Source organism: Gavialis gangeticus, unplaced genomic scaffold (assembly GCF_001723915.1).
Source record: "Gavialis gangeticus isolate Ggan-Ray unplaced genomic scaffold, GavGan_comp1, whole genome shotgun sequence".
NCBI lineage: Eukaryota > Metazoa > Chordata > Crocodylia > Gavialidae > Gavialis > Gavialis gangeticus.
This window is the reverse complement of record NW_017729030.1, coordinates 24,825,698-24,851,047: the sequence shown is the minus strand read 5'-3', so window position 1 is coordinate 24,851,047 and position 25,350 is coordinate 24,825,698. Positions and strand designations below refer to the sequence as shown.

At 39.9% G+C, this 25,350-nt stretch overlaps 1 protein-coding gene across 1 annotated transcript in view; it reads left to right on the top strand.

Annotated features, from left to right (window-relative positions):
* The window catches only part of TNIP3 (TNFAIP3 interacting protein 3), a 78,129-nt gene that overhangs the window by 43,451 nt on the left and 9,328 nt on the right, over window positions 1-25,350 (top strand). Inside the window, exons 7-11 of the mRNA XM_019522044.1 lie at window positions 5,049-5,168; window positions 7,389-7,514; window positions 10,071-10,124; window positions 11,162-11,320; window positions 15,450-15,510. Coding sequence (XP_019377589.1) covers window positions 5,049-5,168; window positions 7,389-7,514; window positions 10,071-10,124; window positions 11,162-11,320; window positions 15,450-15,510 — 520 coding nt within the window. The remainder of the gene's footprint in view (window positions 1-5,048; window positions 5,169-7,388; window positions 7,515-10,070; window positions 10,125-11,161; window positions 11,321-15,449; window positions 15,511-25,350) is intronic.

Below are 25,350 nucleotides of genomic sequence, written 5' to 3'. Positions count from 1 at the left end.
ATACATGTGCAGTGAGGCTGCTCCGATGCACTGTAATTAAAGCATGTTGGAGCACATGCAATTAATTAATTTAGATTAATCAAGTCTGCTGGAGTGTGGTAATTACCATGTTGTAGCCGACTTCAGCATCATCAGTGCGCCCATGGTGAAAAATGGCGGTGGGGACATTTTAACTAAAGCTTGTTCAGTGAGCTTTAATTAAAGCATTTCTGCCACCCTTTTTCAGTGCAGGGACACTGATACACTGATGCTGTAGGCACTTTAATTAGAGCAGCTCTTGAGGCCACTCTAATTAAAGTGCCCCCCCCCTCACAGAGCACATCTATAAACTCCCTAAGATTTGCCACCCACCCGCTCTCCACCAAGAAGTATGTTCTGTTTGTTACTGATCTAAACTATGCCGCTTATAGAAAACCGCATAACTTAGATGGATTCTGCCTTGGGCTTTTTAAATGTCTGTACCTAGCCATAATATAGTCTCCTCATTCTCCTAAAAATTCATGTCGCCCTTCCCTGTGCCTGTTCCAGTTTGAGTTCCTCTTTTTAAAAAAAACACAGAGGGTTAAAGCTGTGCACAGGCAAAATTTTGTTAGGGGCTTATATAATGGCATAAGTACTTGCGAGTTCCTATTAGAAGCACTTTATCTAATACATTCTAGGAGTGCATTCGTGTTTGTTTATTTATTCATTTTATAACCATGGCACATGACTATCTTAGAGTCATTCTGTGATCAACTAATACCAGTATTCTTATGCCATTGCTTTCTGTAAGCTTGTAGCTCATCAGTAGAATTCTTATTATTAGTTCCTATGTGTATGACCCTGTACTATATATCATATATATCTCTATTTATCTATCTAGATATCGATATATAGCTAGCTAGATAGATAGATATAGATACCTTATAGACATCCATTTCTCCCTCTGATATTCTGATCCCTTTAGTATCACAGATACCTCCTAATTTTTTTCCATTGGCAAATTAATTAGCACACTTTTTTGTGCCCATGTCATTAATAAAAATATATAAGAAGGGGGGACAAAGAAAGAATCAGTCTCCTCCTAGTACAAACTCTTTAGCCAATTCCTTATTTCAGTTATAATTCATGTACTAATACCAATGTTGTCCAGCTTAACTAATAATTTTCCAAGTGGGCATCATATCAAATTCTTTCCTGAGGGTGAGACAGGTTAAAACTAATGACAGTTCCTTTATCTAGAAAATCTATTTTCTTATTAAAACTATTAGGTTATGTTGGTATCATCTATATTTGCCAAATCTTTGTTGCAGTTTTTCATTTTTCATTGACTGCCACATCTACTTATTTTTTCTTCAAAATGTTTTCTAAACTGCAACATACCATTGAGGTCAGAAAAACGATTTGTCTAGTTCTCTGATTTTCCCCCTATTTCCTGAAAATAGGAACTGCATTAGTTCTTTTCCAGTAATGTGGTACTGCCTCTGATTTAATAGAAGAAGTACTTGGTACCAGAGCAGCAATTTCATATGCCAGTTTTCAGTATTCTGGATGGAGATTATCTAGCTTCCACTGATATATGATCACCATTAATCTCTAAGGTTTTCTTTTTCCTGGCTTGCTTGGAAATAGCAATTTCCATTTTTATATACGTATCCTTGCAAAGTTATTTACAATATACATGATATTTCTCCACTTATGACATACTAAGACGGTGATGCTCAACCTTTGGCCCATTGGGCCAAATGAGTGGTGTGGGACCAGTCTGTGGCTCAGATTAGGTGTGCACACCTGGATCCAAATTGTACTGTTCCCACCCAGTCCTGCATTCTGGGACTGGTGGCCTGGGACCCTGTGCTCCCTCCTCCTACTCCTGCATACTGGGAAAGGGGCCCTGACCCTGTGCCACTTCCACCAGGCCTCCAGTGCTGGGATCAAGCCCTGTGCTGCCCTGTATGCCACATCTAGCATGCAGGACCAGGGCCTGCAGGGCTCTTCATGGATCAGTGGGGAGCCTGCAGGATAGATGACAAGGAGCTGGGGGCTGGATCTGGCCCACAGGCTAGGCGTTGAGCACTTCTGTACTAGGAAATTTTAACAGTGCAGTTCTCATTCACCTCTTCCACCTGTGTGCAGTGAACCGATGTAGTGTTAGCATAGGGCTGAGATATAGAATAAGTTAGAGTGGTTGCTGTCTAAAAGACCAATAAAAGCTGAGGTATTTTTTAGCAAAATCCAATGGATATGACAATAAAGTTTATGTATCCTGGTGTCTGAATTATGAATGTAGACAGAAGCCATATAAAAACTGAGGAGATGGAGAAACAGTACTTCCTCAGAGAACAATGAGATAAGGTCATATTTGAATTAGAGAGCTTGAACTGCAGTGTCCAAGTGTCTTGTCAGCAAGGTGCAGGTGTATACCACATGGAGAGAAGGAAAAATAAAACCAGATTTCAGCCACATGCATTCCCGGCATCTACTCATAATGCACCATATGTCAGAGAAGGGCTTTCAGTGGGAATAAGCCATGAGAGCATGCTAGCTTTCAAATGTAGTATGAATCCTGTAAAACTTTACCAAGTCTCTCTGCTTTCTCACCCCACACCCATAACTCCAACTTGTAATTAATTGTAAGTGTTCTTACAGGAGTATGTATCTCAGGAATACTAGTAAAAAACATACTAGTCGTTGGAGAACAGAGAAATGGGATGGATGTTTGGTTTTACATGCATATAGTCGTGAAACATCATTTACAAAGTGAGTTATCCAAAACATCTATGACTTAGGAAGGCATGTGGCCCCACGAAGCATAACACAATGCAGAGAATCTACAGTTGTGTTTATTTTCTCATCTTTATTCTGATTCATACATGAACATGCTCCTACACATACAGTAGGGGTGTGTAAAGTGAGCCATATTCAATTCTGATTCCGATTCCACCCAATTCAGGGCACAGTGATTCCATTCGTTGATTCAGAGCACTGTCCCGAATTGATTTGGCCGAACCCGCATCTGAAGATTCAGTGCTGATTTAGAGAATCAGCAATTCAGCCATAGACACAGCTTTAAATGTTTTTTCTACATACCTCAAGGTACCAGGCACGGCTTGTGAATGCTAATGGTGGAGCAGATGGAGCGTCCCACAGGAGCACCAGGGAGTGGGGAGCCGCCTGCTCAGTGACAGACTTTCAGTCCACTTCCAGGTCCACCGCTGACCACAGGGGGACCACCCACCTGGCAGTCCCATGGCTTGGCGTTTGGCTGCAGGGAGACCCCAGATGCCCCCCCAGACCCAGGAGGCACCAGTTGCCAAGCCAGGGGTGGGGGAAGGGTCCCCCGTGCGTTGTGTTGCGGATCCAGAAGTGGACCGGAAGAGCTTCTGGTCCATTTCTGGGTCCACCACCAAGTGTACGGGGGACCCCGCCACACTCCTGTGGGATGCTCCATCTGCCTCACTATCTCAGCATTCACGAGCTGCCTGGTAAATTGAGGTATGTAGAAAAAACATTTAAAACTGTGTCTATGTCCAAATCATCAAATCTCTCTGAATCGATTTGAAGGGTTCCAATTCTATTCGGAGAGATTAAAGGGTCTCCTGATTAGATTCAGATTTGGAGATTCAGCCACTGAATTGGGCTGAATCTCCACTGAATCGAATCAGCAACCAAAGCTTTGCACAGCCCTAATGTACAATATAAATTCTTCTGGCACTTGGCTAATCTCAGTCTCAAACTGTGCACTTATTAGGAATAATCTGGAACACAGCAGTCAGTCCAGGAGTTTGCAGTAGATTAAAAATATTCTCCCTTCTTCACTTTTGTTATGTAGGAGATTTTTGGATCAAACTTTCTCTGTTTAATGGAAGATGAAGCACATTATAATAATTCTTATATAACACTATGGACATCTGTCCTCTTACAAGCCGCCTTATGTCTCTTCTTGTGCTCCCCATACCCTCACTTTTTAAATCTGTCTTAAGTCCCTTATGACTATGTATGGAAGCCAGTGAAGAGGTTGTTTGAGGTAGATGCCATTAGGCATGCTTAGTTCATTCAGTTAAATAGTGAGTGGGACCTCTGAGAAGTTCATGGGAACTTTCTGATAACAGGTCACTTGACATAACTCCATGCAATTCAGACAAGGGGGGAGTTTGAGAGTTAGTGGGAATTATCCTTTTAAAAGGAAAAGTAAGGAAGTAGTTTCTATGATAAAGTTTGAGAAGGACCATTACCAAATGGCAGACGATTGTGTCAGAATAAATTGAGGAAACTGTAAAGCTAGTAATTATGGGCAATGATGAGAAATAATTGTGGGGAATGGTGAATAATAATTTTAAGATGACTTCAAAACCAATTGTGGAGTAAAGTTAAGAATAAGATGAGGAAAATATTACAAAACACCTTGACAGAATTTGCTTGAAAAAGAGGAAGTATAATATACTGCCCTGTGTGTGTGTGCATGCGCACATGCACACACATATACACTATGTAATCATGATGCTCTCTAGTGGCTGACCACATGAAATGCATAACCTTCTGCATTCCCTAACTCATGATAGGAAAGAAAGCTGTGCTTCTAGTGCAAAAAATCTTTGGTTCAGCTCTTGCTATAGCTATGATTTGTCAGATAATGGCTGAATAAAGGCAGAAGGGAAACTGCCTCTAAGTTTCAGAACCCATCTCAGGTTTTTTAATTTTTTTCAGTGGTTTCCAAAATTCTGATTTGCACATGGAAAGAACATTTGTGGATGTAAACTGGGTAGACATGCAGCTGCTCAGTTTGCATCTGCAAATGTTGTTTATATATGTAAATCTGAGTTTCCAAAATCCTAGGCCCCTAAACATAAAGGTTGCAATGCATGCACTTTTAAAATAAAGGCCTAAGAAAGAAATGTATTTAGTCATACAGTTCATACCTAGTATGTACCCTATAACAATTGCACATAAAAAATAAGCCTGGACTTGCTTTAAGCTGTTCAGTCAGAGATGCAGATGTTTTAACTATTAAAAGGAATTCATTTGATGTGGCAAATCCCAACTCTGGACTTTATTGTTTTATGTTGCAGGCCCTACTGGATGCATTGCAAAAACAGTATTCATCCTTTCATGTGCCTCATTTGGATAAGTCTGACAGAAACTGCAAACATGAAGAGATGAGAACTCAACTGGAAGTTCTCAGACAGCAGGTGAGAATATCTGAAAATACACCTGACCACATCTGATGCAGTACTAATTTTTCCCTTCTCTGAGAATCTCAAGTTCTCTGTTATGATTAATGTAGATGGCAGGGCAGTGTGGCACCTTAAAGAGTAACTTGTACAGAGAAACACGAGCTTTGGTAAGCTACACCATACTTTGTCAGATGCTATATTAAACTGTAGCCTATGAAAGGTCATACCTCTGAATGAGTTAGTGTATAAAGTGTCACACTGGCCTGCCTTCTGTCTAACTGCAGACCAACACAGCTAACTACCTCTCTCTGGTTAATATGCTATCCTATATTTGAAACTCCTCTAGTCTCTGGTATACAGGATATGAGTATCTATCTACCTATCTATCTACTGTATCTATCTCTGTCTGTCTGCCTTCTGTTCAAAATACTGTTCTTACAGCAGTATGAATGGTAAAATTCAGTCCTTGGCCAAGGACAAGTAAAAGGCCTATTTACTATTAAAAACACCAGCATATGTGAAATGTAAAGGTTACCAGTAGAGGTGCCAGGGAGCTCTTCACTGGGATATGCCATGCTTACTCTGCATATAGTGCCTTTCTAATCAGGACTACAATAATCATCATACTGTGGCACTGTGTATACACTGATACGCTCTACTGGTGTTTTACTGGGGTTGTATAAATGTATCCTAAGATTTTCATAGGCATTGTGCTAGTCTTCTCCAGACTGAATTTTACCCCTAATCATGGGCGACTGGTGCTGCCTTAGTGAGGGGGGGCATGTGCCCCCCAGTGACCGGTCAGCAACCAGGCTGATCTCATTGACTGGGGCGGTGGGGGGGAGAGGGAGTTTCTCTGTGACTGATCGCGAGACGGCCAATTGTTGCGGCCAGTTCCGGAAGTGGTTGCACCCACTTCTGGGAGTGCCATGGTGCTCCCACTCCATGGCTGGCACTTGCGGGGGCAGCAACAGCACTTCCTGCTCATCGTCTACATGGTGAGCACGGCCAGTCAGGGGGTGCACCAGCGCTCTCAGGGGGTGCACGTGCACCCCCATACACCCCCTACGCATCACCACTACCCCTAATGAATAATTCATTCCATGAGTCACTGATGGGTATTGATGCTGTTGATTACTTTTGCTCTGCTCAACTGACAGTGTTGAATTATGTAAGTATCTTGCTCTTGGAATGCAAAAGTATAGAATATCCTGATATTCCAATTGCTCTGAGGAATGAAGCAGGGCAAGGAAATTCATAACCTGTATACCAGAGACAAAAAAAAAAAAAGGCTAGATTTTATCTGCATTGTAATCCTCATTTCGAGGAACAAAATGCTTTTCTTCTTCTCATTGCTTTCTCTTTCTGTAGTGTATAGAAACAATTTTTTATTAGTACTTTTCAGGTTAATTTAAATTTTAAGCCTCTCATCCTGTATAATGTTAGAGTCAGTCATATCAACACACAAATGGACATGATCAGAAGCTCCATGGAATAAAATACTTGTTTCTGTCACGTTTGACAGCCGAGCCAGACTCCACTCTCTAATGTAATGCATGCCAAATGCTGGAGAATAGAATCTTTCACTTGATTGTGCAGTGTTGAATTATTTCATTCTGCCAGACAGTAAAAGAGAATAAAACATGTTTCAAAATCCTCCTGGGGAAGGGTTTTATGAATGCATCTTTTTACTTGTATAAATCAGTACATTCACTCTGGACCTTCCCTTGTACAAAGATGACCAGAAGACTCTAAATTACTTTACCCAAAAAGAAAGTATAAGCAGCAGCACAAAATCACTGTAAATGACCTGCCTATGGGGCTTGATAGCAAACTAATAAGACCAGGTCTCCATTCCCCATGCTGCTTTGCTGTGTCTGTTAAAGTAGGCTAATAAGCTTGTATTCCTTAAGAGGTAGACATCCAATTGCTAGTCTGGCCATCAACTTTGTTTCATAAACCATCAGTGAGATTTAGGTTATCATTAATTTGGCCTAGATTAGTAATAAAAACCTATTGGTAAAAGTGGGTGTATTCTATTTCCGAACCCATTAGCTGTCTACTCTCTAGAAGTAAAAATGATATACAAAATTATTTTGATTATGGAATTTCCCCTTTGAATGCATTCCTTGTACTTGTTTGAAATTGTATTTAAACAAAACAGAAAGTATAAATGGATAAACTCCATAATTTTCGCACTGCTGGAATACAAATGACAAATCTGAATAATTGCAGGTACAGATATATGAAGAAGATTTTAAAAAGGAGAGATCGGACAGAGAAAGACTTAATGAGGAAAAAGAAGCACTTCAAAAAATTAATGAGAGATCACAGTCCCAGATGAGCAAATTAAATTCTCAGGTATGACTCAAAAAAAAGCTACCATTGCCAGTACACGTGTATTTTATTTTTATTTTCTCACTTTCCATACAAGGCTTTCTGGCTTCCATTAATTGACATTGGATTTATGTGAAGTCACCACCTGAGATGAAATCATTCTGAAGTAACATTGTAGGGAGATGAGAAATGATTAGAGACTTCTTCCAAATTGAGTAGATGAAGGGGTGCTGTTCAAATCTCTCTCAAATAAAAAGAACAAAGGAAAAGGACACTCTTTGTTTTGTTGGCATGGCATTTGGTATAAAAACTATAGTATTGACCCAAGCATTAAAATAAAGTATGTAATGCATCAAATTCTGCTCTCAGCCGTGTATGACTCCAACATAACTGAGAACAAAATTTGCCCCACTGAGCAAATCTGAGTCATTCAGGTTATTGCAAAATCCTCTTCAATGTATTGTTCTGATTATGGAGATTCAGAAAACTGAAATGAAGTCATGACACAAAACAAAGATTCAGTTTTCCCACCTACCTCTTAAAAAACATGATGAAGCCACAGTATCTTCTGTCTGACAGAATTGTGCAATGTTTTGCAGTAAGTAGCATCGGTATGGGATATACTTTGATAACTCCTCTTCCTCCTTGATTTCCAAAGAGGAAATAGAAATATTAGCTGATTCTTAACCAATCCATGCACCAGTAGTAGCAGGAATCACAGGATCTTAAAGCAGCAGGGTGCTGCTTATCTTAATATCTTGCAAGGTGCTTGAGTGCTTCCTTCAATGAAGCTGATTGCCTTAGGCTCTTATTCACTTTGCAATGAGGGCAGTTAGCATATCCTGCACGTGCTTGGGACTGCACAGGATGACACTCCAAATGAAAAATAAGCAGGTAACAAAAGGTGTGTGTCAGGTGACTGTAAAATGATTAGTGACAGTGCAGAATATGCCAGAAAGAATGCTGATTTGTCATGCAGGGGCATTCAAGCATATGGAAATAGCAAGGATAAATGGCATGTAACCAAAGGTCTTATGATTGTACATTACTCTCAGTGAAAGACATTGTAATCAGCTGAAGAAATGCCCAGGTGCCAGTTTCCCTTGTTGGGTTGTTGGTTGTAACCATGTTAGTCTAAGGACATGGGCAGACAAGGTTCTTTGGGTAGATGTGATATCTTTTATTAGACCAACTAAATAATTGGAAAAATTGTTCTTTGCAAGCGTTTGGGCCCAAACGCAGTTATGACTGTATCAAGCTGAAGAATTATTCCCTTCACAGCATGAGCCTCAGGGTGTGAGAACCACTCACTTTAATGACATGAAGATCCCTCTAAAACAATCATATGCAATCAACCTGCCACTTCTCTGTGATGTTATGATTAGGGTTACGAGAGGTGGTATCTGGTGTGTGTGCGCATGTACATAAATAAATAAGTAATGAGTAAATAACCATAGGAAAGTAGGTCTGGGAGAGATCCAGCCCACCATCTCAGCCAAGTATCTGTCTAACTTGCTTTTGAAAATGTCCATGGATGGAGATTTCATAATTTCTTTAGGTAGCCTGCCTCAGGGCTTGACCACCCTCAGAGTCAAAAAGTTTTTTTCCTAATCTCCAACCTAAACTTCCTTTGCTTTATCTTGAGGCTGTTGGTCCTAGTCCTGTCCTCTACAGCCACAGAACAAAATCTATCTACATCCCCTTTATAATTGCCCTTCAGGTATTTGAACTGTTATCATCAAATCCCCTATCAGTTTTCTCTTTTGCCCACGAAACCCTAGTTCTTTTAGCCTTTCCTTATCAATCATCCTTCCCCACCCTCTAATAATCTTTTTGTCACTCTGCTGGACTCTTCCCAATCTTTCTATGTCTTTCATGAAGCACAGGACCTAAAATTGGACACAGTACTCAAGGCAAGACCTCACCAGTGCTAAATAGAGTGACACCACATACATGCACACACACTAGGGTGGCCAGACACAACCCCAGAATACAGGACATCCATTGGTGAGGGGTGGGATCATTAGCCCCCTTGGCCAATCAGCAGTGAGGGGTGAGGCTGTTGTCTCCTTAGCCAATCAGCAGCAAGGGGTAGGGCCACCACAAAAAGGCCACCTCTCTCCCTGGCTGACTCGGAATTCTGCTCCTCCTGGCTGTGCACTGCCCTACCACTAGGCAGAGCCAATAGAATCATGAGGACAAATGATTGACATGTATTGCCACCAATTAACTGAAAAACAGGACTTTTAGCAGTCCATTCCTCATTCAGAAATGGACAGGGGACAAAGGGTTTAAAAGCAGATGGTCTGGCATAAAACAGGACCAATGGCCACCCTAACACTCTCTCTCTCTCCCGCCCCTCCTCCCCCTGAAATAAATAGCTTGTCAGCCAAAAGAGATCTCTTTCTCTTCCCTTCCAAACACATCGGAGTTATTCCAGCTGTAGCAGGCAGGAGCTCCAGTGTGAGGTGTTGCACCTGGGTATCTTCTGTGTTTTACGAACAGTTGCAGTAGTACCAGTTTTGGGACTGGAAGTCAAGATGGTTAACTAATCAAAGTGAAAACTTTATTTCTTTACAGATGAAAGCATGTGTGAAAGAAAAAGAACAACTAGAGAAACAGCTAAAACAACAGGTCTGTTTGCTTCTTTGTACCTTGGTTTTTACATTTAAATGTAAGGTTCAAAATTTCTGTGAGTTGGTAAAGTAAATCTCAACTTCTAAACCTACCGCCTTCTCACCCTATAGAATGAGAGCCTTTGAACTATCCCTTCGGAGGCCAGCAAGACTATACAGGAGAGTAAGGGCTGCAGGATCAGCTATTATGTTACATTTTCATACTATGTTTGTTTCCCTCCCGTAGAAAAGTTTCTCTATATAAATGGAGATGTGCTAGAGAAGTAACTTTTATTGAGTGACTTGGACTTCTGATTTATTAAAAATGGAGCTTCTTTACTTCAGCATTCACTGGTATACAATTCACCTGTAAGCAGAAGCTCTGCCCAGTGCCCCAAGCCCCTTTATAAACATGTTCCACTGTAGTTGCTGTGGTCTGAATGTACTCAATTAAGTGCCTGTGGTTTGATTAGAAAATATTATTGAAAGGTCTTGAACATGAAAAGTGCTATGTAGATATGTACTTATTCTATATTATTAGACCAAATTGCGAGGTTCTGTTTCATCTTTTTATCCGCTTCTGGTCAGTCCCTTCTGAGGCAAACTCCAGAGCTTCACTGAACTTCCATAAGGCCTGAGAAAAAGCAGAGCAAAAAGCTGTGAGGATCTCAGTATTTGGCATTGTAGTTACTACTGCAACCCAGTCTCCACGTTAAGCAAGTCTACAAGCATTTAACACTGGATGAACCATGAGAATAGCAGAATGCTACTCTATGTGATAAGTATCACCTGGCTCCAGAAGACACCAAAGATGTGTTTCCAGGGCATTTAGTCATCTTGAAAAATTGTAGACACTTTGGCCTTGTGCCTGGAGGATTGATCAGAGAAGATATATATTTGTTTGTTAACATTCTTAATAGGCTAAATTAAAAGCATCATAATTAGTTGTGTAAACATTGATTCATCTTCACATATGGTTCATTTGTATGAGTATTCTGTTTTATGTACATCTGCAGCTAGCAATGTAGGGGTTTTTTTAAAATCTTTTTCCTGCAGAGAAAAGTTCTTGCGGTACCAACTGAAAGGCGCTACATCCAGCCTCAAGTGTTCCTTCCACCTTCTGCTAACTATGGAAACTGTGGCTTATGCCACCACTACCAAGACCCTTGGTTACACACAACAGTACGAGGCATTCATGATCAGCAGCAGCACCCAGTAAGTAGGATTTCTGTTACTTCCCATTCCCCTGAACAATGGTTTTCCCAGAACATGACAGTCACAATGATTAATTTCAGGCTGTTCCTATGAGTGATGATCTCAGTAGTTCCAGCCCTACTATCCTATGATTCTATACACATATTTATCTCTCAATTCATTTTAGGATCCAGATCAAATCTTTCCTTTGTTTCCATGATCTTGAGCTAGCCTTAGTGATCTCTCTTGAGTTTGCCTCCTTGCCTTTCTCTGCACAGATCACCAGTCTGCCTTTGATAATCCATATTGTTTGCTCCCTGTTTCTCCTCTGTCAGGTGCTGCCCTGAGCAGATCTCAGCCAAGCTTATATATCCAGTCAATACCTTTATCAATTTGATCATCTGAATTTTACCGTTATAATTGAGTCTTTAGCAATTTTATGCTTGCTCCATATGTGGGCTAAATATTTAAGACTCTAACAATTCTTTATTATATCCAGAGGTGGTTATTTTGCATTTGTTTTAAATAATAGTAGTGGAAAATTCCTCATTAAAATAACCAGGCAAGAAGTTTGATTGCAACTAAATAATAATGAGTATGTACTTTTACTTGTGTCATCTTTTTTGTCTTCTTTGAATATTGTTGAATAATTAAGCTGTATTTATAAAGACGGATTTGATCTCTGAGGGGTGAAACATATCCCAGACATTTAGAATAAATGAGGAGAGTGACAGCAGCAAAGTTCAAAATCGTGGCCCTCTTGAGTTCAATGGGATCATTCTGCTGACTTCTCTAGAAGTCAGATTGGGCCCTAAAAAATTAGTTGTCTACTATGTTGTATTTCTCTGGCTGATTCAGTGAATGATCATGTTAGTTTGTGATGACCTGTTGGACTTGCAATGTCCCCATCCCCATAATCAGGGCAATAAAACTTTATACAAACCACATGATCAAATATTCTCTGGATAGCATGGCTGTATTTCGTGCACATGGGCAAGTTAATGGCAGGATGTGAAACTCTTCTATAAAGTATAGAGGGTCAAATTCCACTCATCTCTATTTATATTGTGCACTGTCTTGAGCTATAACTGATTTGATTTAGGTGAGACCACTGGAGAAGTAAAGCTCTACTCATTGTGAATAAAGGCAAAAATCCTGTTTTTAACACTTTAAGACAATATATAATTTTCTTATAGTAGATCCATCTCTTGTGAAACTATTTATATAATTACATTTTCAAGGAGAAATTAAAATAAATGTAAACTAACATGAAATGCTGCGTGTCATTTTCATTTTATATTCCTATAATGATGTTACATACTAAATTATGTTTATTAGTGTAATTATAAACGAGTTTTACAAATTGTGACTGTCGTCTTTAATGCCTAAAAGAAAAACTGTGGACAAGTGGATCAATTTAAATACAATTAAAATATGCCTGTCTCTCTGTTTATCAGAGTTGTAAATGTCATAGAATGTTTTTCACTGTAGTTGGACTCTGTCCTAGATTACTTTGGCTTTTCCCTCCAAGTTTTCATCATCTGTGTTTCTAATTCCACAAGGAATCCCTGTGTTTATACATTTTACCATTCCTAACTGGGTTCTGGGAAGAAGTAGTCAAATTCTGATTGGTTGCCTTGAAATTCTCATCTTTGTTGCTTGAGTTCGTCTTTGAAATTCTTTTCCAGTGTGAGCATCATGTTGCTCTTTTGAGTTCTTGTCAAGTCCCTGAGCAATTTGTCAGCAATGAAAAAAGGTGTTGGGATTGAATGTGTTTCTTGATTTAACATATGTAATACTGTGTGTTTTCTGTGCATTTTGCATTTTTGTTCTTTCTTCACATTACTTCTTTATGTTCCTTTGAAAATTTTCAGTAGAATCATTTTTATTTTGTTGACATGAAATGCATTTCTCCCATCCTTAGGTAGATTTCCAAACTAATGTAAATAGGTAGAAGAGCAGAGAAAAGAATTAAGTGAACTGCAAATTCTGTAAATCCAATAAAGAGAAGCATTAGAGCACATTTTTAGTGTCCTAAAACCTATAGGACAATTCTTGTATTTAAAGCTATCACATATTTAAAAAGTTTGATTCACGGCCTGCATTGGCCTGTCTTCCAGCCTAGAAATAGTTAAGAATTCTAGGATAAGGTAGAAAACATGAATACCATTTCTTGTCTCGGTGAAAGACAGACGCTTGTCTTGCTTAGGCTTTCTGTGACTTCTCAGTAGGACAAAGATTTGCAAAGGACTATATTGAATAAAACCTACGTCTAACTGCTATATAGTAAGGGTAGGGATAGAATCTAAAGGTGTCTGGGGAGGGGTGTTTGCACCCTGGTTCAGCTGTTTATCACCTGTGCAGTGAGCAATCTGAGTTCATCAGCTTGTCAGCATGGCTGTGATCTCAGCCACTATTTTGATGTGGCTTTGAAACCCAAGGGGGTGAATGCCATACTTGCTCATGCCCTCCCTGTTCCCTGCCACCAAATTTGGTGGTGAGCAAGGAAGCAGGAGTGGTTTTGCTTTGAGCAGGAGGTTGAACTAGATGGTCTTCTGGGGTCCCTTCTAACCCTAATTTTCTATGATTGTATGATTCTGGATCTATGCTGACAAGCCAGTTAGCTCAGAGATCTCGCTGGGAATACACAGCTGAAAGGGGGCGTCTCCATCCTGCCCCTGGACCTGCCCATGAGTAAGGGCCAAAACTCCTTTTAAGTAACGTGTCTTCCATGTGAAGGCAGAGAACTTGAAATCCATAGTGGAATTTTTTCCCAAGTAATTCCTGTACATCAAGAATTCTTCAACTTCCTCCAATTAACTAACTGAAGGAAGGAGCAATTCACATATGTACTTTCGTCACTCTAGGAACCTTGTTAGTGTTCCCCTGGTAATTAATGCTATAGTCCATACATAGGTCCAGACTTTTAAAAAGCATACTGTAATTCTTATTTAAAACACATAATAAATATAATTTCCTGTCATTCCCTAAACAAGGAAGCACCAACTGTTAATAATTGACATAGGCAAAAATGAACTATTTAAAAAAAAAATCTCAATTCTGTATTCAAGATAAAGGCAAAGATGTCCCATTTAAAAGCCATTAAGTTCTATTGGGTTTAAGTCCAAACATAACTACCAAGTAACAATTTCATAAATTTGTCTTCAGGAATTAATTACTTTGCTAATTATTTACCACATTTTGTGATATAAAGCAATGGTCAGTAACCATTTTGGTTGAGGGCCAGATTAACTCAGTTTGAGTTAGAGTTGGGGCTGCACTCTGGGACCCAGCTGCCACTGCCATTTTTCCCTGTGGTGATGGGGAAAAGTAACCGTTGCTGAAGCCCCTTGCCACTGAATTCTGCCAGAGATCCATGTCTGCAGGTTGTATCAATTGGCTCTGTTGGCTAGATGCGGCCTGCAGGCCATAGGTTGCCAACCCCCAATATAAAGTATAGAACCACATTTCCTTTTTTCCTTCTCTATGCTAAATATCGAAGTTTTGGCAGGGCAAAATCATCTTGGTAGCTTCTTCTTGTAGAAAGGGAAATGTCTATTATAATGATTCCTTGTCCCATGGTAGCTTCTTGATGGCACATGAAACTTATTTGATATGATAGGAGTATTCATGTAATACAGTAGAACAAGAGGAACATTCCTTTAAGATCAAGTTGTCAGCATGAAAAGCAATGCTGCAAACCCTTTCAAACTGGAATACTGTCACCTGTCATGTCAGCACATGCCATGATTCTCCTTGTTCTTGAATGCTTACCTTCATGATCAAAATTGTGATGGCTGACAATGTCTTCTGGAGCATTTCTCCCTTTCCTCTTCCTCCTTAGGTACAACTTTATAGACCTTTGAAAATTGCCATGTTAATGTTTGGTTTGATTTGTAAGGTCTAGAAAGATTTACACGGGCATTTGTAATGAGCACAGCATCTAATCCACAAGTCATAAAGAAGAAAGCAAACTGAAAAACTCAATTAGTGGATATTTAGAGCCAAATATAAGTTATTTTATAAATTACTTTTGTATGACTAATAAAAAGCTTCATTGTGTAATTATTTTTTAATATGTCACTATTCTTTTGTTTGAAGTGTCTATGAAGCCCATATTGCTGTAATAATGTTTTATTGTTCTTTTCAGCCAGACTATCAGTGGTATGTTCCTGACCAGTTTCCGCCAGATGTGCAGCACAAGGCAAATGGTAAGACAACAGCTGTACTGAGCATATTTAGAGTTTACTTTTTTTATTGGGGCCTTTTTGGGATATTTAGTAAATGTCCATATCTGTTGTATGCTCACTGTAAGGTTTTGGCCTTGTAGGGGTGTAACGGGTATGTCTTGGCAGTTCTAATGTGATTGTAGCTATGCTGTAGCTTTCAGCTTCACTGAAGTTCTTAAAACACCTCTTACATATTTTGGAATCACATAAATGCCTCATTAAACTCCTAGTAACAAGCTTAAAGAAAAGAGGTAGTCTTTACAGCTTCTGTTAGTCCAACCAAGACTTTGTATGTAACATGGGACGGAGATGGGACAGGTTTTAGAAGGGAGCCCTATTAATAAAGTTCAAGCCTTGGGATTTGGCTTTACTTTATAAAAAAAACCTGCTAATGGAATCACCGCTTCTACTCTTTGAACTAAGTAGCAGAGACATCTTTGACATCACTGCTGAACAAAACTATGAATCAGAAAGCATAGACCTCTGTTCTCTAAATGGTTAAAAATGTCAAGAATGGAGGCAATATCATTTTAAGTGATCAAAAATAAAAAGTGACTGTGAGGCAAATGTATCTACATGCACCACTGAAATTTGGATTTGAAATTCCAGAAAGTACATAGGTATTGAATCTTGGTTCAGACCTTTGTAAAGATCGAGACTAGACAAACAAATCAGACTTTGTTTTGCATTCCAAGTGCCGCCTCCTTCTGTTTCTCCTTAGAAACTCGCTTTACTCGTTGCACAGAAAAACAATTGGCAGGGAGGATGTTATACAAGGCATTATGTCCTCCTATACTGTCATGTGTGATGACCCTTTTGTATAAATATCCTCCCAGGTGGCATAATGCCAGTGTCAGCTATGCAGTAATGCATAAACCAAATTTATTTAATATCATGTGTTTACAGTGTCATATTTATTATTCTGTATGGTATGGCTGTTGTAAGATTGATAGGAAGTTGCTAAAGTATCTCTCCTGAACAATCCAAAATGAAAACATATCTGGTCATCTATTCTTCAGCAAATACATGCAGAAGGGGGTGAAAATATCAATATCCATTGAAATGCATGGACAAGTATCCTAAATTATGGGGCTGGATCTTCCATAGTTAGTTGGACAGTGAGGGAAAGACATGCTGGGACTTATTGATTTTCTGCTTTTGTAGCACAAGGTTTTGCTGATGAGCATTGTCCCCATGCTCCCTATGTTGTAAATGGATGTTGGGAGCCAGCTGCAGAGGTGATTATTTGGCAGAGTGGTTTTATCATGGGTTTCAAATTGTACCTTTTTTCTACCTCCTGATTTTTCCCTTCGTTTTCCTATGAGATGGCTGCTCATTCTCCCATTTCCAAATATTTTTAAAGCTGTGCTTCCCATTTGTGCTACCACTGGTGGTAGAGGAGGCCCAATCCCCATCCTCCCAGCACAAAAAGCAGTTGGAAATTTGAGTTGAAATTTGTCAGTTTTTACTCTGTTTACTTCGCCAGACACCATAGAAAAAATTTCCTAATTTTGGCTTATAGTACAGAATTAATCCATTATCGAGAGAGTATGTTGTGTATGGACATCTTTTCTGTTTTGTGCTTTTGCACGGTAAAAATTAGCCATTAATAATAACTGGCAATAACTACTAATTCATTACTAATTTACATTTTTTTTGGCAAGACTTCAAATTTCAACATTCCAAAATAAATAGGAAAAATATTGGGGCAATCTTACAACTTTCCCCTGCTTTTGGGCTAGCTTTAACTATTATAACCTTCTTAAGACAAGGACTATAACTAGCAAAACTTCTGCAGGATATTTTGTTTCAGCTTTTAATATTCCCAGGAAGGTAATAACTGTCCTTGAAATGTTAATGATGAATTTCTTCTGAGGTAGTGCTGATTATGAAACTGGAATGTTTAAACAGCACAAATGCAGAAGGTTAACATCACGAGGCAGTCTATTTCATAAAGAGAAAACTGGCCTGACATTATAGGGCCTTCCCCAACTTTCCACAAATTTTCCTTAATGACCATGTGAATTTTGCTTAAGTAACAACCTGTAGGATTTGGTCCATCAATTTCAATGTCATGACTTGCACACACAGAATGAATTGGTGACTTAGTAGTTGTAGTATTTAGCATATTAATTTATCTGAAAGTAATATATGTTCTGCACATATATGTTACTTAGTTTGCCAAATATAGTAATCTTTTACTATGTATGTAACTATGACTATTGGTAGTGCAAGATAAATGCCAGATCCAAAGACTCCCATACTCAGTGTTTATAATAAATGATCTTAATCTATAGTTTGCTACAAGGTCACTGCAATTGCAAAGGGCTTACATCACAGAAAATAAAAGTAGTAATAGCCTTTGTCAGTTATACTTGGAAATGGGCATTGTGTTACCAGAAAGTGGTAAAGTGGGAGGCCGGAGAACAACAAAAAATGATTAAGTTACTAGAAAAACTGATATAAGGAAAGATTTAAAGAACTCAGGGCACTTACACACATGCAGGCAGCCTGCTCTGATGTGCTGGAAATCCAGTGCATTGGAGCATGTAAATTGATGTGCTCTGGCAGCCCCACACATCAGGTTTATCAGTGGTGTAGTGCACCTCCACACTGACAAAATGGCGTGGGGCGCTTTGAACTAAAATACGTTCAGAGTGCACCACGGCCATTTTCCCAGCATGAGAACACACTATATTACTGATGCACATGACACATGGGTGCTTTTAATTAGCCCGGCTCACTAATTAAATGAGCCCAGCATCACATCGGGACCACATGTAAAAATGCCCTCAATGTCTATAGCTTCGCTAACCAACTATGAAGCAAGACTTAAGGTCTATTTATTTAAAGTAGATTGTTGCTGCCCCTTTTTATGTACTGTTCTGCTAATATTGATACCCTTGACTTTGTTCTTCTGCCTCACACAATCACATCTACACTTTCCTTCGAATTAGCCCTGTGCCTGGACCCCTTTTTTCTGACCTATTGTCTTGTTTTAAATGCTTCCTTAAAGCCCCACTTTTTTCTGAAAGAAATCACTTATTTAGCTTTTTATTTTCTCCAAGAAAAGGTCTATTGCTAAGCAACCACATGATCTTTCAGATGTTGTTCCTGCCCAATTTCTCCTCCCCTCTCTGTCTCATTATATCTTTGATCATATCATACCTGAAAAGGATCTTTACACTTCTTAGTGAAGTTCTGGCCCCGATGAAATAATTTCTTCAATGGGATCGGGATTTACCTTTTTTTGACTCTTTTCATAGGCCTGCTGCAGGTTTGTAGTTTCATGCTAATCAGTGCCAAAGAAAGTAGGGCTGGAGGAGGTTAGGGAGCATGTATTTCATACAGTACCCTAGAGGTACAGTTAAAAACCATATGCTGAAATTAGGGGAAAAATATGCAGAAACCAGGATCAGCTATTAAATGTTCTGAAGACCTACAGAAACTTCTTCCTAGCCCTACCTTTCTTTACCTGATTTCCTATTCTCACTCATTTTTTCTTGCTTGATTCCTCACTTACCTTATTTTTCTCATGTACCTGATTTCTCTCACACACCCTGCTTCTGTATTTCTACAGTTCATAGAAGATCATTTGCATGTTGATTCAATTACAGTGTTTGGCTCCAGATCAGCCATTTCTCTGGGTCTGTTCTGGTTTGGCCTCCCTTCTAATTTTATTGGAAAGAAATGCCATCATCAGGGTGAGGGGTGAAGAGGTTTGGACCCCTTTCTAGCTTTAATGGAAAATAATGCCTTCATCAGAATAAAACAAGGGTTACAGGTACAGGGAGAAAGGCAGGGGGCAGGTATGAAGGTGTGAATGAGATGAAACAGAGTGTTCCACCCAGAAAATTTTCACATCTTGTTTAGATGGCAATTATTAGTTTCACGTTTTTAAACTAAGTAAATTTAAAGGCAGCAACACTTAACTATCACAGAAAGCCCAGATTTCAAGTTAATTTCAGACTTCTACTGGGATTATAGTAGTGAAATAAAACTTTTATGGTTGCAGGTTACCACAGAGTTTTCATTATCAGACCATTAGTTGCCGATTTTATTGAATCACAGCTCACTACACTAGGATGCAGTAAAGTGTCTGTTGGTATGGCACTCTGCTGAACTAGCTGGTCTAAAGTAAAATGCCCGTCTGGTTTGTAGCCCTTAAGCTTAAGAGCTTCACTGCATATTGCTTAGCTCTCCTAAGCCAGCTAGCAGAACTTGCCTTTGACCTTAGGGCTAGGGACAGACATTCAAAAAGTCTGAGCCTGAATTGATTCAATCTTTGCAGGTTAGTCTAACCTGGCTAGGCTAAATCAGTGTTGTAACCAGACAGACATCCCAGAAATGCAAGGATATGCCTGCAGTGGCTCAGGCTAGAAGCCAGAGGGTGCTAGAGCAGCCCTTCCTTCCACAGCATGGTGCCAAAGGGGACATGGCCAGGCTTCAGCAGGACCTCCAATTAGCCCAGCAGCGAATTGATAACAGTGTTTATCACCCAATTAAGAAAACAACAGAGGGACATTACCATCAACTACTTGTTGATTCTGTCTGTTGCCTCAGCATAGACTATAGCCAGCATGTGGTCTGCTAGCTAATACACAGGCACCTCCTAAGCAAGGCAGAGGGGAGGGGAGAATTAGCAGGAGTGGGGAGGGGAGGGGGGAAGCAGCCTGCAGTCTCTAGAGCTCCAGCCAGGTAGCAGAGGGGAGGGCCTAGCTCTGCTGTGAAGCAGAGAGCCCCGCCCAGCCCAGAGAGCATGCTGGGATGCTGGGGGAGTCTGGTTTATCTTAAACCAGCAAGAGGTCTGGGACAGACATTGCATAAACCGGTTTGAGCCAAATCAGTTAAGTCTGATTACTACATTCAACCAGGTTTATCTCAAACCGGTTTCAGCCATTTTCAAACTGGTTTACGTGCACTGAACATCTGTTCTGTTACAGGTTTAAACCAGTTTCTGATCACTTCAACTGGTGTGTGTATAGTGTCTGTCCCTAGCCTTGGTGCTTAAGAACTTCCATGCATGAGGCTGTCCTCTTGAGCCAGCTATCCACAATGAAGCCCGAGGCTTTCTGGCTATGAGTGAGGAAGCCAGTCTTGAACTTAGGATAGGAAAACCACAAATACAGATTTCAGAGTTTGCAGCACCTTCATGCCTGATTATCCAGTTACCAGTTTTCAAAGGGCTGCAAGTATCTCCTGGAAGTATGATCTTCTCGGTTACGTGCTCCCACAAACACTTCAGTCCAGGTTTTACTCTTCCTTCTGGACATAAGTACTTAATCTCTATTCATCCCAGAAGTAGCCATCTAGTTCAAGGGAATGATCTGATTCTTCCTGGGGAAATGCACAGATCTCCCATTCTGACAGCAGGTAGTACAGGTCCAGAGATGAATCGTATTCCACCTGTGCGGATGCTTAAGTCTCCATTCTCCAAATGGGCAGTCTTAGCACAGCTTTAGATGACTTCATCGTGTAAGGGTCTTGCTTAATTCTGACAGGTAAGGAGAGATCTTATGGGGACTCTGCTTCTGAGAGAAAGAAAAGACTACATGAACTAACATGCGTATCTGACAGGCAACAGCACTGACTTCAGTCTAAAGTGAGGAAGGGAGCCTTGGGAACACAAGGGCCAGAACCCAGACCTTGTTCCCTCCCACAAGTTCCCAGATTGCTGGGCCACAGAGTCAGGCTTCTTTTTGCTGCTTTCCTTCTGGACCCATAAGTCTTTCACTCTTGACTGTTTGGTAGTAGCTTCAGTAGAAGAGGTGGCAGTTGTTACGAGCCTTGTTTAGCTTATGGAATGCTGGTCAGGGCACTCTGTGATGAACTAGGAGATATGAATTCAGATCTTTTCAGGTTGAGATGCCTAAAGCACCCTTCTCCAATTTTCTGCCTTAATTTACTGGGCAATTGGGTGTGGGCATCATTACCCCTGGAGACTTTGGAGACTTATGTAGACTTTGTATCCTTGCCCAAATGGATTTGGGTCACAGAAGAGCCTAAGTGCAGTGGCCTAGATCACTGTACTGGATTTCTTCTGAGCCTATGCAGCAGGCTAAATCTAGACATCTTCCACAATTGTGATTGCTGCATGAGGTGGAATCTCACTAAGAGCCCCAAGAACCACATAGGTGTCACTTCGACATCGTAGAGGTAGAGTAGGATCTGGGCCTTATGCATTCTTTAACTGCAAATATGTACACATCCATACATTGCTACAACAAGAATCCCTATTTTTTAGTGTCTCTGGAACTGAATATCAAGCACTGGCTTATGTGGAAAATAGTATGATCACTATTCCACCTTTTGTTAAATTTTAGATAAATTCCCAGAACTATTCCCAGACTTTTGGCCAATATAACTGATATAGCTACATTGCCTTCAGAGGAGTTGTACTGATTTGCACCAAGACAAAGTAGCTCTGACTGTTGGAGGCTTTCAAACCTGTGGAAGTAGGTTTATAATACAGTATTAGGTAGAACATCATATTTTTTTTCTTCATTTTGATCCTCTCCAGTTTGCTTGATATAGAACATTCAGCTTCAGAGAGACACAGCTGCAGCGCTGTAGGGAGTTTACCTTAGATATTAACAAATAGTCATCCAAATGCATGACCTTAGGACCCACCCAGAAACTGTCTTAATATGATGTATAGGTTAAAAAACAGAGAAAAGTGTAGAAGATGGGAGACTGCGTAGGCTGCCTCTGGCTGCAGACTAGGAAGACAATTTAACAACCACTATAAACCTACTTTAAAAAATGTACAAGAAATGGTTTTCCACCTTTAATGATGTGTTTGATGACTCACTATATTCCACACCCCTGCACATATGCTGGGTAGAACATCTTAAATATACACCTATTCCTTCTGGTCATAGGGGAAAAAATGCCACTTTGTTTGCAGGAGTGAGGCCATGAGACTATTCATATGCCATTTGGGAAGACACATGCTGTATGTCCACAGGAATTGAAGTGATTAACCTGCTTCTTTTCCTTCCACCCCTGGTCCTTCTATTTCATGCTTCTGTCTCACAAAAAGACAGTCCACCTCCAGGGCTCCCAGTGCTGGGAACCAAACTGAATCCGGGACTATTAAAATAGCTATTTGCAAAGGGAAGGGTGGAGCTTCTCTTCATGTTTATTGGATTTAAGATTTTAATAAGATTTTCTTTTCATTTGTGTTTGTGAAGGTGTGTGTTGTGCATTTATTAAATCCCCTTGCTGGAGTTCAGTTTGCCTAAGAGCATAAGTAAATGTGTGGGATGGTAGAACACAGCTCTTCCTTTTCCCATTCCATATATCCCATACTGCATTATATGCCAGCTAAAAGATAGTCAGGGTGAACATTTGGGTGTATCATTTGTCCACTGTGTGTATCTGTACCTGCAGATATGCCTTTGGCAACTCATGCCCCAAATGCAGGCAAGGCCACTTAACAAACAAGGCTATTTAACAAAAACCAGAATGAGGTAAGAAAAACAGAGTGGCTGCAAGAATGTAGAAGGGATGGACAACTGAAGTATGAGAAGAGTTGAGCTACTCTGCTTTACAGCACCCCTAGTTTGGCCCTCTGTGCATCTACCTCTTATCAAAACAGATGCAATGGATACAAAAAATGAGACTGGGAAAAGGAAATGTGTAAAAGACGGGGATCTCCTAAGGTGATACTATCTTTCATTGGACCCACTATGTAGTGCAGGTAGACAAGCTTTTGAATACAAAACCTTCTTTGTCAGGTGTCAGAAAAGCAGGCAGAAAGACAATATATAATAGAGGATAAGAGGGGAAAGAGGAAGGCTTACGTGGAAGTTTTTTCTCCCCCCTCTTTCCCACAACTTGCAAATAGAACAGTGGAGCAGCTCCAGCAGAGCTGCACCTGCTTTCCTGAAGCTGATCTTTGCCCCTCCTCTTTTCCTGTGGCCCTGTTTAAACTTTAACAGCCCTGCTTCATTGGATTAAGGCTTTGCTTCCAATCTTATTTTATTTAAATACTCATACTTTCCCTTTGGGGGCACCATTTCCTAAGTCCTCTTTATGCACTATGCCACTCGGTATACTTGGAGCCTGTTTTCATTTTGTTAGGAGCAAGGGATAAGAATTCAAGCAAATACGCTCAATGTCTGTTTATTTGGAAGGTGGTGCTGATTTCTTTCCTGATCCAATTGCACCAAATTGGAAAGAGTTTGGAAAAAAAAAATGGTTTTGGAGATTTTCCCTGAACCCACTTGTAATAAAGATTTATCTGAAAAAGAGGTTTATTGCTTGAAGCATACAAGCATCCCTCTTTCATACTCTTGCTACTGACTTGCATTGCTTTCTTCACTTCAAAATGAATCTCAGTTTTGTTTGTTTCTGGCAGTAATAATTATTAGCATCTCAAGCACATATATTCAAAGACTACAGCTATCCCTTCAAAACACCTGATATGACTACTGGGCTGTTTAGTCCTATAGATTATTATAGCGGTTTATTTTGAATTAGCATAAATTATACCTGGCACAGGGAGACAGTAAAACTGGTTCTTTCAAATCTAGCTGATGGTTCTGGGGTAGCAGTACAAAATCCAAGGAAGAGTGCCTGGGTATAGCTTTCTAGCAACTCTGGCTCTGCTAAGTAAGTCTGGATGAAGCAAACCTAGCATAGCTTATGGATCTTTGGATATCCTGTCAAAAACGGAACAGAATATCTCCTCATCTCATGACTTTACTACTGCCCTTCCTAACCCAGGCATATTATTATTTCTCAAGGTCTAGGAAAGGAAATTAAACACAAACTGGTATAAATGATGAGAAATCTGTAATACAACAGAAGTTCGGTATACATAAATCGCTTTCAAAAGGCTGAAACCAGTTTAAGATAACCTGGATGGATGCAGTATTAAAATTAACCAATTTAGGTTAAATCAGTTTATTGCACTTGTCTCAGATTCCCTCCAGATTCAAGTTAACTCCCAGCATCCCAGGATGCTTTGCATTTCCCCCATAAACTCCCACTTACAAGCTGGACAGGCTAGCCTTGGACCAAGCTGTTTGCTCCAGCTGAGCAGGGAAGTATGCTCTAGTGTCCCCCAGCTTCTGACCTGGGCCATTGCAGGCATGTGGCTGCATTTCCAGAATCAAAAGTGAATGTCTGTTCACTTGATTATCAGTTCATCATATGCAGCTTAGACTAACCTGCGAAGATTGAATCAATTTAGCCTTGGGCTTTTTTGCTGCCTGTACTTAGCTCAAGGGGCACATTTTTGCCCTTATTACACACTCATTTCCCAATAATGTTATAAGTAGAAGTGGTTGAAAAACAGTTTTTGTGAGGTTTGAGGGGTAGGACATTTGGAGGGTTTTTGGAAGGTTTTGTTAAAAATTAGGATGTAATGAACAGATGAAAATCTGAAAATAGAAGTTTGGGGTTTTTCAATGAATAGTCAACATTTTCCACAGAAAGCAGGCACTGTCAATAAAAGCTTCAGTTACTAAAAAAACCCCAACTAATTTTCCATCAAAAAACAGTTTTAGTTGAGTTATAATATTATACAGCTTTAGTTGTATTATACTTCCACACTAAATTTGCATCCTATGATATTTAAGACTTGGATTTTATAAGGATTGGCACTTTTCCAGCAACCCAGGACATGTATAATCATCAACTGTCTTTGATTTACCCCATGTTTGATGCTTTTTTTCAAATGTTTTTGGGAATTTTGCAGGAACAGTTCTATTTCTTCCACTACAGTGCAACCCATAAGCACTCAGGGTGGCTTATAATTTCTGCTTCCTTCAATTTCAAGACCTTTTATTTTCTTTTTCTACTTTCAAAGATCAT